The 17411-nt window shown below is 43.3% G+C and overlaps 1 protein-coding gene across 1 annotated transcript in view; it reads left to right on the forward strand.

Annotated features, from left to right (window-relative positions):
- LOC118391947 (DENN domain-containing protein 4C-like) overlaps window positions 1-17411 on the forward strand; it is a 59328-nt gene that overhangs the window by 12492 nt on the left and 29425 nt on the right. The window contains exon 2 of the mRNA XM_052459448.1: window positions 15854-16164. Coding sequence (XP_052315408.1) covers window positions 15866-16164 — 299 coding nt within the window. The 5' untranslated portion in view covers window positions 15854-15865. The remainder of the gene's footprint in view (window positions 1-15853; window positions 16165-17411) is intronic.

Here is a 17411-nt window from a genome sequence, read left to right on the forward strand (position 1 = left end):
TAACCAAAAAAGTGTTAAACAAATCAAAATAAATGTGATATTCTTTAAAGTAGCCACCCTTTGTCTTGATGACAGCTTTGCACACTCTTGGTATTCTCTCAACCAGCTTCATGAGGTAGTCGGCAGTATTGCATTTAAATTAATTTGTTGATTTTCTTTCCTCAATGCGTTTTGAGCCAATCCGTTGTGTGGTGACCAGGTAGTGGAGGTATACAGAAGATAGTCCTATTTGGTAAAAGACTAAGTCCATATTATGACAAGGACAGCTCACATAAGCGAAGAGAAATGACAGTCCATCATTACTTTAAGACATGAAGGTGAGTCAATCTGGAAAATTTCAAGAACTTTGAAAGTTTCTTCAAGTGCAGTCGCAAAAACTATCAAGCGCTATGATGAAACTGGCTCTCATGAAGACCGCCACGTGAAAGGAAGACCCAGAGTTACCTCTGCTGCAGAGGATAAGTTCATTAGAGTTACCAGCCTCACAAATTGCAGCCCAAAGAAATGCTTCAGAGTTCAAGTAACAGACACATCTCAACATCAACTGTTCAGAGACTGCGTGAATCAAGCCTTCATGGTCGAATTACTGGAAAGAAACCGCTACTAAAGGACACCAATAAGAAGAGACTTGCTTGGGCCAAGAAACACAAGCAATACACATTAGACTGGTAGATATGTCCTTTTTGTCCAAATGTGAGATTTTTGGTTCCAACCGCTGTCTTTGTGAGACGCAGAGTAGGTGAATGTATGATCCCCGCATGTGTAATGCGTGGAGGTGCTTTGCTGGGGATTTTGTCAGTGATTTACTTACAATTCAAGGCACACTTAACCAGCATGGCTACCACAGCATTCTGCAGTGATAGGCATAGTTTGCACTTAGTCCTAGTATCATTTGTCTTTCAACAGGACTATGAACCAACACACCTCCAAGCTATTGGACCAAGAAGGAGAGTGATGGAGTGCTGCATCGGATGATCTGGCCTCCACAATCACCTGACCTCAACCCAATTGAGATGGTTTGGGATGAGTTGGACCGCGGAGTGAAGAAAAAGCAGCCAACAAGTGCTCAGCGTATGTGGGAACGCCTTCAAGTCTGTTGGGAAAGCATTCCAGGTGAAGCTGGTTGAGAGTGTGCAAAGGGTGGCTACTTTGAAGAATGTAAAATAAAATATTTTTGAATTTGTTAAACACTTTTTGGTTACTACATGATTCCATATGTGTCATTTCCTAGTTGTGATGTCTTAACTATTATTCTACAATGTAGAAAATTGTAAAAAATAAAGAAAAACCCTTGTAGGTGTGTCCAAACTTTTGACTTGTACTGTACATTTTGAATGTGTCCACAGTGTGTCCGGATTCCCTTTTCCCGCGCTATATCAAGTGCCAGTATGCGTTCTATTAACGGTGGAATAGGCACAATATGATAACACGACAATCACAACGGATGGCAGTAGCTAACTAGCCAGCTAACCTCTGTAGCTAGCTAGCAAGCAACATTAAAGGGATTTGAAGCAACGTTTGAAGCAATGTTATAATGAAAAGGTGCCTCGGTCCCAAAAACACATGTTTTCGGGAGACTTTTGGGAGGAGTGCTGATGACATCGGCCACTGGATGCACTTTTGGTAGCCTAATTGTGTCCAGACTGAGGAGAAATCTGCACACATTGAATCCCTGCCCACCACCTGAAGTGGTCAGCCAGTTCTGAACATAATCAGACCACAAAGCAACTTTTGTGCACCTAGACCTGTCTTTTTCAATGAGAGCAGAAGTCACTTGTAAGTGTCAAGTGTTGGCAAGACGGAGCTCTGAAGATCACTGAAGTCACTATTTGACTTCATTTTTGTGTGTTTGGGGGGGATTCCATCCGAATCAAAACAGGCAAACTCCCATTTCCTTTCAAATGGGCGTTTTGTTGCAACCTTGTCCCAGCTCTGTGGCGCAGACAGACACCACTCTGTGATGACAGGTGGCAGGGCCGCTGCTTTGCCACGAGCTCTAAGCAGACTATAACCATGGAGTGGCACTTGAGGGAGACATGGGTCCTGCACGATGGCGGTATTAGTCCAAGCTGTCACCAGATTGACGAAAGCAGGTTCTTACCATGTGTTCAGGGCAGGCTATATGTAATATGCTGTTGTATATGTAAGTATTTTGACGTATATTCAATCAACATCTATATCCTGATGTTATGGGGATGAGACCAACACATTGTTCTTGTCTTTAAAGAATGTAGTTTTTAATTAATTGTCAGAGCAATATTTTCTGTGTGAACTGGAATGAGCCACAAGTTTATATGAATTGAATTACTTTCCCCTTCTCAGGACCCTCTGGATATTAGTTTGTGTTCTATTTGACTCCCTGGAGATATTGCTAAATCCTGTTTGAGTTCGCTCAAGTATTGTTTGATTATAGCACTGTAAATGGGAAGGAGATGGCTTACTAAATTGTGTAGGGTTTCAACTCTAACTTAGATTCATGAAACTAAGGGAATGGGATTCCTGTCATTGCAACCTATTGAAACTTTCTGTAAACCGTTATCGAGAGAAGCATCTGTTCTTCGGTAGGTGAACTCTGTTAGTTCCTTCTGTGATACGCTCGTATCTCTCTCACTAACTCTGTATGACAGGTGTGGTTGTGTATACAGTTGAAGTCAGAAGTTTACATACACTTAGGTTGGAGTCATTAAAACTCGTTTTTCAACCACTCCACAAATTTCTTGTTAATAAACTATAGTTTTGGCAAGTCAGTTAGGACACCTACTTTGTGCATGACACCAGTAATGTTTCCAACAATTGTTTACAGACAGATTATTTCACTTATAATTCACTATCACAATTCCAGTGGGTCAGAAGTTTACATACACTATGTTGACTGTGCCTTTAAACAGCTTGGAAAATTCCAGAAAATGATGTCATGGCTTTAGAAGCTTCTGATAGTCTAATTGACATCATTTGAATCAAGTGGAGGTGTACCTGTGGATGTATTTCAAGGTCTCTCTTCAAACTCAGTGCCTCTTTGCTTGACGTCATGGGAAAATCTAAAGAAATCAGCCAAGACCTCAGAATTATTTTTTTGTAGACCTCCAGAAGTCTGGTTCATTCTTGGGAGCAATTTCCAAACGCCTGAGGGTAGGTACTGCGTTCATCTGTACAAACAATAGTACGCAAGTATAAACACCATGGGACCACGCACCCATCATACCGCTCAGGAAGGAGACGCGTTCTGTCTCCTAGAGATGAAAATACTTTGGTGCGAAAAGTGCGAATCAATCCCAAAACAACCTCAAAGGACCATGTGAAGATTCTGGAGGAAACGGGTACAAAAGTATCTCTATCCACAGTAAAACGAGTCCTATATCGACGTAACCTGAAAGGCCACTCGGCAAGGAAGAAGCCACAGCTCCAAACCCGCCATAAAAACGCCAGACTACGGTTTGCAACTGCACATGGGGACGAAGATTGTACTTTTTGGAGAAATGTCCTCTGGTCTGATGAAAAATAATTTAACTGTTTGGCCATAATGACCATCGTTATGTTTGGAGGAAAAAGGGGGATGCTTGCAAGCTGAAGAACACCATCCCAATGGTGAAGGACATGGGTGGCAGCATCATGTTTTGGGGGTGCTTTGCTGCAGGAGGGAATGGTGCACTTCACAAAATAGATGGCAACAAGGAAGGGAAATGTGTGGATATATTGAAGCAACATCTCAAGACATCAGTCGGGAAGTTAAAGCTAGGTCGCAAATGGTTCTTGCAAATGGACAATGACCCCAAGCATACTTCCAAAGTTGTGGCAAAATGGCTGGACAACGAAGTCTAGGTATTGGAATGGCCATCACAAAGGCCTAACCTCAATCCTATAGAACATTTGTGGGCAGAACTGAAAAAGTGTGTGTGAGCAAGGAGGCCTACCAACCTGATTCAGTTACATCAGAACTGCCAGGAGGAATGGGCCAAAATTCACCCAACTTATTGTGGAAGGCTATCTGAAATGTCTGACCCAAGTTAAACAATTTAAAGGCAGTACACTCAATTCCCACTGGGAATGTGATGAAAGAAATAAAAGCTGAAATAAATAATTCTCTCTATTATTCTGACATTTCACATTCTTAAAAGAAAGTGGTGATCCTAAATGACTTAAGACAGGGAAGTTTTACTAGGATTAAATGTCAGGAATTGTGAAAAACTGAGTTTAAATGTATTTGGCTAAGGTGTATGTAAACTTCTGACTTCTTCTGTATATGTGTCAGTCACTGCCATTGCCATTCTCCTCAGACAAGCTGGTCCCCAGTCCCCACTGAATGGAGCTGCATGACAGGGGTTCTGATCTGCTGGAATAATTGAGACAAGGCTGTCTGCTATCCGTGACGACACACAAGCCCCCATCCTTCCCCCCACAAGATCTAGCATCCATGGTGTTTTGTGTGACAGGAATGAGATCACTAACTGTGGGTGGGGGAGACCATTGGGGATGGAGTTAGGGGTGTTCCACTTTACAGCTCACACTGAAGGAAGGAACCACTATAACCCTATAGATGAGGCTTTTTGCTCCTACTGCTTATTCTCTTGATTTGTGTAGATCTTGCTTAGAAGTTGACACGGTAATATCATAAACTTTATAAGAGTGCTGGGAAGGGGGATATATTGTACATACCGGTATGGATCTTTAAAATACGGTTAGGGGTGTAATGATTAACCAAACCGATGGTTCGATATGTATTGCGGTTTTTGAGTCACGCATTTCATTTTCCTGCTAACAGTTATTGTAGTTAATTTTTGTTTATTTAATAGCCATGTTTACATATTGATTTCACACGCATATTGCACTTTATTTTAGTGTTGAGTAATTGTGTGCTTCATTTAAGAAAATACAAAGTGTTGGTATTCCATATATGATCATGAGTCAATGCCTGATGAGAGCACCATCAGGAATATCAACCCTTTGTATTTTCTTAAATGAAAACAGTAAAGTAAAGTGAAATATGTAAGGCTGACATTGTATAGGTCTATGCTATAATATTTTCTTACAAAGATAAAAATGTGCGCACGTGTGTGACTTTCATAAAGAGGGCGTGTCTTTCACAGTCCGGGGTAATGTAATGGCCTGTCACTTAAGTATTTCTCCAAAGACCATACAGTATGAAGATAGGCTAAAACTGCTTCTCCAATAGAAATCCCCGATCACACTTGTTGGCAATGTTGGCTAGCTAAACTCGTGCGGAGAAACCTCGGTTCCAACGCGCCGAACTGCACATGTGCAGAATGTCAAATCAAAGGCACTCCTTTGATGTTTATGACAAATGTTTCAGTTTGTCATTTTCACGAGGTTGGAGAAATAACATGTTCAATTACTTAAGACATGGGCTCGAATCTAGTTTGTGCCTTTTTTTTAAAGATTTCGATTAAATGAACTAACAAATCATTTTACACTTCTCAATTCCAAACCCCGGCCTGTTCTGTTTGGTCAATTTTGCAAGCGTTCCCTGAAGTCTCGCGACGTCACACTTCGTAGTTTAGAAATTCTGTGAGCGCTCTGTAACCCTGGGGGTCCATCAATCTGCAATTAAACGCAACACTGGGTGCATTGGCGAATTTATTGACAATTTGGGTTTTAGCTTGCTTATAGAGTGAGAGTACTACCTGTTTGCTGAAATGGGTACGAGCGGGCGAAGTTCGTAAAGTGGCTCGGGCACTTACACGAGTTGCTGAAACCTCCTATTCTCACCCACTGAGAGTGTGCGCATTTCCACGTCTTGAAATATACATATTGCTCTTGTAATTTCTTTGGTCCGTTCAGAATCAGCTGCGAAGGGCTGCTTGCATGCAAAGGGACGACGACGTTGTTTTGAGGTGTTGGCAGCTGCATATTATATTCTCGTTGAGCAGTGGTGACATACTATTTCAGTCCATTGTCGTTGTAATATACTGGGAATCCAAAATGTTCCCAAACTGGAGATTTAAGCGACGATGGAGAATCCTTGTGGTTTATTGACGTCATCATACAGAACTAGTTCCCGGCTGTGCCTCACAAAAGCACAGTTTGAAATACCCCAAATTAAGATTTGTTATTTTGATTACAACGTACACAGGCTCTAGTTTTAATGGAATAGCCTGACATTTTTATTCAGTTAAGATTTACTCTTGGCATGTAGCGCAGCGTTGCCCATAGGCCTAATGTTTTTATATTTCTATTTGTATTTTATTCCGGCCCCATTGCCATTCTAAGGTCTACTACTACTACTCATACAACGTAATTAGAACTTTGATTATTCAGAAACATAAAATACTGTAAAGTACTGCCATTCTGCCAAAAATGAGGAACATATTTTGGCCATATCTGCTAGTAGGGAGAGATTTAGAGTGCTGTTCAAATTTGACATAAACTTGGCAGTTGGTACACCGTGTCCAGTTAAGGGTGCCACCCTAGTGCGTTTGTGTGTTGTGAGGGTTCCTAGAAAAGACCTCATCTGCCTGAGGTCCGTTGGACCAACGCTGCAGGCTTTGTCAGGTTTTCAAGTTGAGACCAGCGCCACACAGCCCTGTTGTAAGCCATATGGCAGAAATTCCCTTCGTCTTTGTCTGTTGGTCAACCAGGGGATGTTTGCTGGCCAGTTCCTCACACCCAAATTTATACTATATATATATATATATTGGGTGTGAGGAACTGGCAAATAAAATTTGGGTGTGAGGAACTGGCCAGCACGTCCCCTGGTTGGCCAAAGACGAAGGGAATTTCTGCCATATGGCTTACAACAGGGCTGTGTTCTTGAAGAGCACAATGCACGGAAATGTTTTGAAACAGAAAATGTGCGTTCTTATTGGACAAGTTCAGGTCGTGCCTCCATGTCGGAATGTTTTTTCTTTTCTTCTTGGGACATAGTCATTAGGGAACACCGTAGCAAAACGTTTTGCAGTCCAGGTTGGCCCTCCCTGTTTTTGTCATTCCCCCCCCCCCCCTGTCTGTTCTTCTGTTTTGATGTCTAATGAATACGACATGTGAAATTTGGGTGAAAACGAGTGGTTTGAGTAGTGTTGGCACTTGATATGGCCCTCTGTTGCTCAGTCACACAGCCAGCATTGCGGAGACAGCGCTCCTATAAAGGCCAAACAAATACAGTGTGACGCCCGAGTAGTTCAGCTCTGCCCCAGAGGTACACAGGAACAGGTTTTTGTTAGGGAGGGGACATTTTTTTTATGTTCACAACCTTTAGTGACTCGGGCTCACGTTACAACATTAGGAAAGACTAGTTAGAACAATGGACATTTCACAGACCAGTTCAATTCTCCATTATTATTGTGATTATTATTATTATTATTATGAACCTCTGTTTGATAATAATCGTATATTAATTTGTTTTATTAGCCTGAGGCCTGCTGTTGCTTTAGTCACTGTTTTGTCTCAACACATTTATTGCTGACTCATTTTATGTTGGTGTCAGATTGTTAAACGGTTAGTTCTGGCCACACAGTCTAATTGGCCGATGCCTCTTCCATTTTTCCCCGTAGTCTACACAGGCCGCTGTCCTCACAAGACAAGATGGCCGAACGAGAATGGAGTCCATGCACGCTCATTTTTAATTTATAATAATCCATTTAACAGGTACTTTTATCCAAAGCGACATGTAGTCGTGTGTATACATTTTATGTATGTGTGACACCAGGGTATTGAACTCCCAATAGAATAAAAATCACATTTTATTGGTCTCTTACTCATATTTAGCAGATGTTATTGCGGGTGTAGAGAGATGCTTTACAGCCATGCTCCACCAACTGAACCATACAGCACCATAAACCTCAAAGGCTTTTAGTTCAATCCCTACCTAAGCTATCTTTATTTGCTTTCCGGATGTTTAAAGTGGACTTTAAAACAGCCCTTCCCCGCTTTTATTTACTGTAGGCCTACATCTGAATTGAACTGTTTGTAGACCTCAGAGTGCATGTAGGGATACAGTCTCGTGTGTGCCACCTTAAAGACCCACACCAGATTGATTTCCTGTGGCAACTCACCCCTGGCCAGATAGAATAACAACATGAAGCTGCCTGGCATTGTTGGGGTTGCGTTGCCATGGCAGAGCCAGTGTGCAGGGTAGACAAACAGTCTGCCCACAAAGAGAACTTCTGCTTGTTCTTCTCTTATTGGAAGACTAGCTGTCAACACTTTGCAGTTGTGCCTCCTGATGAACAATGCTTATCTGTTCTGTTCACTAAAGTTTATTGCAACGTACTGGCCGCCTACTTGTCGTCTTATTGTACTAGTGCAATATGTGAGTCATATCGTGTGTGTTCTGCGTAACTGTGAGTTTCCCACAAGGAAACACACAACATCTGCTCTGTGGGGCATGTGGCATGACACACCTGACAAGGGCCTCTCTCTCAACTCTCTCTTTCTGTCTCTCACTGTCTCTTTCCTCTCTTTCCCTCTGTCTACTGGAGGAATTTGATCTGGCCCTATGTGTCAGAAGGAGGCTCTTGGCATGGTGGATCAGGTTTTTGGCAGGCATGCAGCACATCTTTCCGGATGTGTGGGTGTGGTGTGTGTTGGGGGTACTTTTCTAAGTGTAGGTGTTCAGCAGGTAATCCATTGTGCTGCAGAATTCCAAGCTATTGGGTTGGTTGAGAGTGCCGTTGTCAGGGAAACGGCGGTGGAGCTAATCACTTTGTCAGGACCCTGTGCTGAATACGAAGCTGTGATGCCTCTTATCCCAGGGGATAAAGAAAGTGTCGTCCATACCAGACAGTGATTATAAAGGGTGATGTTTCCTCTGTTTAATTCCAGCGAAGGGTGTGTTTGATATGAGATGCTGTGTGCATTAGTTTACTTAGGCCGACAAATTACATCACGACTTTGTTGTGGTTGTAGGTAGTTTTGGGGGATTTTTTTTGTTCTGAGCCTTACAAGGTGCAGATTTACAGATTTGATGAAGGCCTAACTGCTTTGGTATAATGGGGTGTTGGCAGTACAGTGTTTGTCTGTCTGCCTGTGTTGCTTGTTTATGTGAGGGAGCAGGCATCTGTGCCCACGCTGCCGGGAAGCTGGCATGGCCATGAATGAGTCATACCCCCCACTACTACTACTTCTACCACCTTAAAGGATGATCTGAGATAAGAGTTTGTTCACGACTCCTGCTGGCACCACACTGACAGCTAGAGAACAAGGAGCTCTTTTTGTTTTAGTGGATGTTTGTGGTCTAACGTTAACTGTCTACAGTAAAAATGTTTTATACTCAGTGTATGAGTCGTCTTCAATAATCCAGTGAGATTGTGAACTAATCGTTTGAGTTGGTAATTTTATTCAACAGAAAATATGTACCAAAAGGCAATGTTTTTTTTTTTTGTGGACTGTAAGTGGATTTTAGTGGCCTAACCCCCACACCTGGGCTGTACGGACAAATCCATATCACGATAAATGGAGTAATTGATGGTATAATGATAAATGGAATGATAGGTTTTTAACATTAAGCTGTCCCACCTTTTTAAAAATTGTATTTCTCTTTACTACAACTCATTTTATGGTTGAAGCCATCGATTGTTAATGGAACAATCTGTCATTAGTCAACTTATTTCATTTAAAACTAAACACCACTCTAGTACAGGCTACTTATCTAATCGTAATGATCAGTGTCAATCATTTCTGGTTTACACAAACACCTGCTGCTGCTCCTCGTGCTGCTACTACTACGACTACTACTACTAGTAGTGCTAGGCTGCTACTACTACTACTACTACTAGTAGTAGTAGTGCTAGGCTTCTACTACTAGTAGTGCTAGGCTGCTAGTACTAGGCTTCTGCTACTACTACTAGTAGTAGTGCTAGGCTACGGTGACTTGTAGTAGTGCTAGGCTACTATGACTAGTAGTGGTGGTGCTAGGCTACTATGACTAGTAGTGGTGGTGCTAGGCTACTACGACTAGTAGTGGTGGTGCTAGGCTACTACGACTAGTAGTGGTGGTGCTAGGCTACTACGACTAGTAGTGGTGGTGCTAGGCTACTACGACTAGTAGTGGTGGTGCTAGGCTACTACGACTAGTAGTGGTGGTGCTCGGCTACTACGACTAGTAGTGGTGGTGCTCGGCTACTACGACTAGTAGTGGTGGTGCTCGGCTACTACGACTAGTAGTGGTGGTGCTAGTGCTGCAGACTGTCCGCAATAGGCTGGGAAGAGTGCTTGTAGGCCTGTTGTAAGTGAAGTCCTCACCAGACATCACGGGCAACAACGTCGCCTATGGGCACAAACCCACTGTCGCTGGACCAGACGGGACCGGCAAAAAGTGCTCTTCACTGACGAGTCGCGGTTTTGTCTCACCAGGGGTGATGGTCGGATTCGCGTTTATTGTTGCAGGAATGAGCGTTACACCAAGGCCTGTACTCTGGAGGGGGATCGATTTGGAGGTGGAGGGTCCGTCATGGTCTGGGGGGTTGTGTCACAGCATCATCAGACTGAGCTTGTTGTCATTGCAGGCAATCTCAATGCTGTGCGTTACAGGGAAGACATTCTCCTCCCTCATGTGGTACACTTCCTGCAGGCTCATCCTGACATGACCCTCCAGCATGACAATGCTACCAGCCATACTGCTCATTCTATGCATGATTTCCTGCAAGACAGTAATGTCAGTGTTCTGCCATGGCCAGGGAAGAACCTAGATCTCAATCCCATTGAGCACGTCTGGGACCTGTTTGATTGGAGGGTGAGGGCTTGGGTCATTCCCCCCAGAAATGTCCGGGAACTTGCAGGTGCCTTGGTGGAAGAGTGTGGTAACGCCTCACAGCAAGAACTGACACATCTGGTGCAGTCCATGAGGAGGAGATGCACTGCAGTACTTTGTATCTGGTGTGGCCACCAGCTGCATTGACTGTTACTTTTGATTTTGACCCCCCCTTTGTTCAGGGACACATTATTCCGTTTCTGTTAGTCACATGTCTGTGGAACTTGTTCAGTTTATGTCTGTTGTTGAATCTTTTTCATACAAATATTTACACTTTATGTTTGCTGAAAATCAATGAAGCTGACAGTGAGAGGACGTTTCTTTTTTTGCTGAGTTTACTATGACTACCGCTGCTATTGCTGCTACTCGTGCTGCTACTACGACGACTAGTGCTGCTGCTGCTACTACTAGTGCTGCTGCTGCTACTACTAGTGCTGCTGCTGCTACTACTAGTGCTGCTACTACTACTGCTGCTACTAGTGCTGCTGCTGCTGCTACTAGTGCTGCTGCTACTACTATGACTAGTGCTGCTGCTACTACTGCTAAGTACTACTACTACTACTACTACTACTACTACTACTGCTACTCTTGCTCCTACTACTGTTACTACTATGACTAGTAATACTAGTGCTTCTGCTGCTACTACTACTACTACTACTAGTAGTAGTGCTGCTGCTACTACTAGTACTACTGTTACTACTATGACTAGTACTACTGCTACTAGTGCTGCAATGGCTACTCCTACTACTGCTGATGATACTACTGCTACTAGTGCTGCTACTACTGATGCTACTACTAGTGCTGCTACTGCTACTAGTGCTGCAACGGCTACTCCTACTACTGCTGATGATACTACTGCTACTAGTGCTGCTACTACTGATGCTACTACTAGTGCTGCTACTGCTACTAGTGCTGATGCTACTGCTACTACTAGAGCTGCTAGTGCTGATGCTACTGTTACTACGAGTGCTGATGCTGCTGCTACTACTAGTGCTGATGCTACTAGTGCTAGTACTCCTGCTGCTACTAATGCAACTGCTACTACTATTGCTGCTAATACTATACTACTAGTGCTGCTAATACTATACTACTAGTGCTGCTACTACTACTGCTGCTGCTACTACTACTGTAGTAGTGCTGCTACTACTACTACTACTACTACTACTTAGCCTACTACTAATTATTACATTAAGTGATGCTTTTTGAAATCAAGTTCCTCCATACTGGCACCACATGGACAGTGCTAAAGAATGAGGGCCTCTGGGTCAAGGAATGAACACTGTCGGCTCTGCTGCTGACCCCTGACCTCTCATCAGCTAACATGAGCTTAGCACCTCAGGATAGCCTAGCTACGTATGGTGCTAAGGCTAGCACCCATCCACCCTAGCTCAATGCCAATTCATAGTTTAATTCTCAACACTCACCCCTATGTTCACTCTAAGGGATCAACACAGTGTCCTCAAACGGAGCTGACAGAGGTTCCAAAAAATTCAGCTGCACAAATGTACATACAACTACGTGTAGAGCGACGCAAACGGTCCTCTGTCGGCTCTATTTGTGTAGACCCCTTTAGGCGTCAGACTCAAACCAACATGACAACACACTTTGAGTGACAGCTGCTTGAATGAACAAGTCTCGAGGCTACTCTGAAATAGGCGTATGCTTCTGGTCTAGTTATCATGACCGCGTGTCCCTAGTCCATCAATATTGATATTTCCATTGTCACAGGGCACTTGGCAAGCTGCTTTAAAAGCCCATTCAGGCTAGCCTTGTTAAGCTGTGGGTAATGCAATGTTATAACTTAGATGTTATGGCAAGATGTATTTAAATGGCTCAGTCCGTGAAACATACAGTATAGTATTGATTAGTATAGTATAGTATTGATTAGCTCTGAAACAAACAATACATCAGTCACTAAGTTTTGTGTTATGTTGCCATAGTGCAAAAACCTGTATATTCAGCTGTTTTTTTTGTGTGGGTGCGTTTACTTTGGCAGTCCAATTCTGATCTTTTATTTCACTAATTGGTCTTTTGACCAATCAGATCTGAAAAAGATCTGATGTGAATAGCACTGATGTGCTTTGTCAAAAGACCAATTAGTGGTCTTCAGAGTTTCGGTGTGAAATGTCTGACACTACATTGAGAGAGCCAGACCCCTCTGCCTACGCATACACATTTAAAAAGTAACAAGACAAGTTGTTTTCCAGTCACAAGTCCACTAACCACCACCAGACAAACACTGTGTCATAACGGAGCGTTTAGCTGGAACACATTTTATGGTGTGCTTTATTATATGGTAAACAATGAATTGAAAAAAACAAGTCTATTTCTTGACTCTGTTACCAGTGAGGTGTAACCATGGATACGATGGTTTAAATCTCTGCAGAAAGTAGGAACTGTCAGTGCTTTATCTCTGTCTGCTATAGTGCACTGCATAGCATACTACGGGCTCTGTTGAATCAAGCTAACTCACTATCTGAATGGTGAAGGGGTTGGACGAACAACATATTTGTGGTACGAGAGAGCATGTTCGGATTCATTTGGATGACAACTTTGTTTAATACGCAAAAAGAAACTTTCATGCATTTTGATTTGCACACACACAATATTTTGGCCAAGATTCAATATCAGCCATGATCAGTACCCTGCGTATGTCTCTATCCCATGATTTGGAAAGTACCACTAAGTAGGCACATGAGACATGTATAGATTCAATAGCATGACAAACCCTCATGGTATGGAAGGAATGCTGGCTGGCTGTGGTCCCCCCCCCCACACCCCCCAGAGCTAAGGAGACTGCCACGGGTAAGAGTGTTCTATGGGATGCATCTGTGTGCTCCTATGAGCCTGAGTGCCTGTCTGTCCCACTCACTCTCTCCATTGAGCTAGCCAAAGCGGAAGCCACTGTGTGCATATGTCGTCCGTCCCCCTTCCCTCACCATTTGACCACATAACGCTCCAGGGAACTTTTAGCATTTCCATTGTATTCTCCAACCAAACACCATCAGAGGGGATGCCACCCCTCTCTCATTAATCAAAGCGTTTTTTATTGCCTGCCTTGTTTGTGGAAGCCTTCAATCTTTCACAAAACATGAAACCGTATTGTCTGGCTCTTGACCATGATGTAATGCTTTGAGGGTGAAATCCAACAGGCATGCACCACTCAATCTTGAGTCGTGCTGAGAAATCAGTCTTTGATTAGCATACTTCGACTGTATTAAGTGTCTTACAGTAAGAGTGCTGATTTAAGATCAGTTTGACCTTTTTTTGATGATGACTCAAAATTACATATGACGTGGGAATCTGATCCTAGTTCAGCACTCCTACTCTGAGATTCTTTATACAGAGCTGAGCTGTGTACCTCCTGATTTAAAATATTGCTCTTCGTTGAGTTGGTAGCAGTTCTGTTTATCCCTACACTTTTTTAGTGAGATAATTAAAGGCTGCTAAATCCAGAGGGATATCCTGAAACTCCCATTTTGACTTTGCTGCTGGTGAATAAAGAAACCCTGCTATGCTTCCCTCCCCAACCGCCTGTGTGGAGATTGAACCTCTTTCTTCCTCTGCTGCTCATGTTGCTACACGTGATGCACTGGATAAAGTCTGACCTGGCAAGAACAAGGTCATGGTGCTGTGCTGAAAGTCTGAGACGGAGTTGATTTAAACACTATTATGAAGCCGGCTAAATGAAGTCCAGAGCCGTGTGCTCTTTCAGTTCAGAGGAGCCACGTTGCTCCTTTCTTCGTTCTGGCTCTTGCCCCATGCTGCAGCTGACTCCTGACTCACCACTGGAAAATGTCTCTTCCTGTGTGGGTCTCCGCTGCTTTCTTAGCCTTTCTTTCTTCTTAGACGGCCGTGTTGCTTCTTTATGCTATATTCTCCTTCCAAAGCCCAGTGTTTTTCTTGGACGTCTGAAATAAGCCCTATTTGCACCACAGAGAACTCCTCCAATTGCTCCAAAGTGTATGAAGCAGTCCGTATTCAATGAGATCCCCACACTCTCACATGTCACATTATGCAAGATGACCTGGACTTACGCTGCCAAGTTATTTGAGGCTGTACCGTTCACAGTATTTATACTTGTGTTCATATCGTGCCCAGCCAATGGCTTGTTCAGCGATTTATGTTGAGGGATTTGAGTACCATGTAGACTATTATAAAAGTAATTTTTTTTATGCCCACAAAGAGAGAGCAGCTATGATAGTTGCCACCCCCTCTGAGTCAAACTTGTGTTGTAAATAACAGGTGTAAACTGCTTCCCATCGATGCAGAGTGAAAAATGGTAACACAAGGAATAAATTGCACATCACTAATTACATATGCTAATGACTAAATATTTGCCATGGTGCTTATTACTGCTAATTGGTGAGTCATGTTACGTCTTCTACAGCCGGAACATCTGTTAAATCATCTCTGAGCTTTAGCATAGCGGTCCTTATTCTCCGGATGGAAACGTTTTCTATCCCATGTGAAAAGAATAACAAGACTCCAATTCTTTAGTTTTCACAGAGCGTTTTTTTAAGACTTGTTTCGTCTTGATTTATGCTCACAGTGGATTCCACACTGCTCTGCTGCTCTCTTTTGCCTCTCCCAAGTCACGAAGCTCCTAACTCTCTCCATGCCCCTTAGTCTGCGACCAGGAAGTGAACAAGTCCAGTCATTCCTTAAGTACATTAGGTACTTTATGGTGGGATGCTGTTCAGACACTCACTTACTGTTAGACATATACAATCATATTAGGGATTCTACATATGCTGTTAGAATGTATAGGACTGTCCCATGGTGAAAGTGAGGTATAAGTAGGCGATCGTTCCCTTGTGACTTCCTCAGTACCATCTATAGACTAAGGCTGTGTCCTAAAAGTGAACCTATTCCTGCATCTCAGTGCTTGACGCATCACCACAGACACCCTGGTTCGATTGCAGGCTTTATCACAACCGGACGTGATTGGGAGTCCCATAGGGCGGCGCACAATTGGCCCGGTGTAGGCCGTCATTGTAAATAAGAATTTGTTCTTAACTGACCTGCCGAGTTAAATAAATATAAATATTCCCTACATAGTGCGCATAGGTTGCATCACAAATGGCACCCTAAGACCTAGGCTACATTCTCTGACCTCTATCCTCACCTTTTGCTCTTCTCTCTCCTCAGGCACGCCCAGTCATGATCGAGGACAAGGGTCACCGTGTGACCGACTACTTTGTGGTGGCCGGGCTGACGGACAAGTCCACGCCACTGGAGCAGGACCTGTCGGAGACCAAGTCCAGCGGGCCCAAGGCACCCATCACTGACCTAGCTGTCATCAACAAGTCAGCGGGCGAGACAGTGCCGGAGGGCTTCACCTGCATCGAGAGCACCTACAGCGCGCAGCAGGCCAACCTCAACCATGGCAGCCTTAAGAGCCCCGAGATATTTCTCTGCTACAAGAGGGGCCACGACAAGCCCCCGCTCATTGACATCGGGTGTGTGTGTGTGCTCTTCTGTGAACCCAAATGAGCTATTCAAAGTGTGTGAGCACCACACTAGTTAGTGTTACGCAATGGTATCATTAGGGTTAACTCTAAAACAGGAAAGTCATAACCTCAAAGTCCCTCACTCGTCCTAATGAGACCAATTACCGGAGTAGTCATTTCTAATAAAGCTGCTAAGTACATCTAGTTTAATCAATTTCCATTGATAAGAGAGAAAATGGTCGTGAAATATTGCTTCGCGTGTATTATTGCGCTTTTGTGGACTAACCCTTGGTAATATGGTGCTTGCTTATGAGTTTAATGGGTTATATGCCTGATTTATTGAATGCATCCCAATTTGTGAAGTAAATCATTTCATTTTCAGGCACTTTTCCTTTTCTGTCTATTAGGGAAATAAGAGCACCCAATAATGTTGCATTTTGGAAGAGTGATGTCACCCACTATTTAATTAGTGTCTGGAAACCACAGATATTCCCCCACCAGTGGAAAATATCTACTATTTGTTGCGTTTTGCCTTCACTTCAGTTCTGTTTTGTTTCCAGTGGCCATGTAACGTTCTGTGGCCAGAGAAGGAGGTGCGTAGCAATAACCCCCATTGGCTTTACTTGAAATGTGACGACACTGAAGTTTAAACTTTGCACCATGCTAACTCATCGAGACGCCAAAACCTCTTTTGGTGTTGCAAGGTTGAATAAACTTCAAGAGACCCATGTATTTACAATTTGTATGTTTTCTGAAGTAGAATGTGCGGTATTTATTGGGGTTAAACTCCAGAGATGGCTCAGTGACACATTTGTGTTCTGTGGTAGTGACTGCCTACTACAGTAGGTCAGACTCGTTCTGCAGAGTGAGCAAGAGGCCAGGTCTGAGTGAGGACTGATTATGTGTAGGCAGGAGTCATTCCCCAACACTCTATCTCAGCTTCCTCACACGTTGACGCTCAGGACTTTTGAATGCAGGTCAGAGGGTAGCCGCGTGGGCGACGGCATTAGTCTGTGACACTCTTTCCTTCTCTCTTTCTCAGTTTTTACCTACTGTGGGCTATGTTGGACAACATTTAGAGAATTCACTCCAGTGGTGTCCTGTAGTTGGAGGCGCTGGCCATACCTAGGCTTATTTTCTTTTGGCCATTGGGTCTTTCTGTTTCCCTTTCATTCTTACCAGTTTGTGAAAGACTCTGTAAAGGTAATTGCTCCTCCAATTCACTTCATCTGTAGAATTATTCTGTCTAGTTTGTG

The sequence above is a fragment of the Oncorhynchus keta genome, chromosome 13 (assembly GCF_023373465.1).
Source record: "Oncorhynchus keta strain PuntledgeMale-10-30-2019 chromosome 13, Oket_V2, whole genome shotgun sequence".
In the NCBI taxonomy this organism is placed as follows: domain Eukaryota; kingdom Metazoa; phylum Chordata; class Actinopteri; order Salmoniformes; family Salmonidae; genus Oncorhynchus; species Oncorhynchus keta.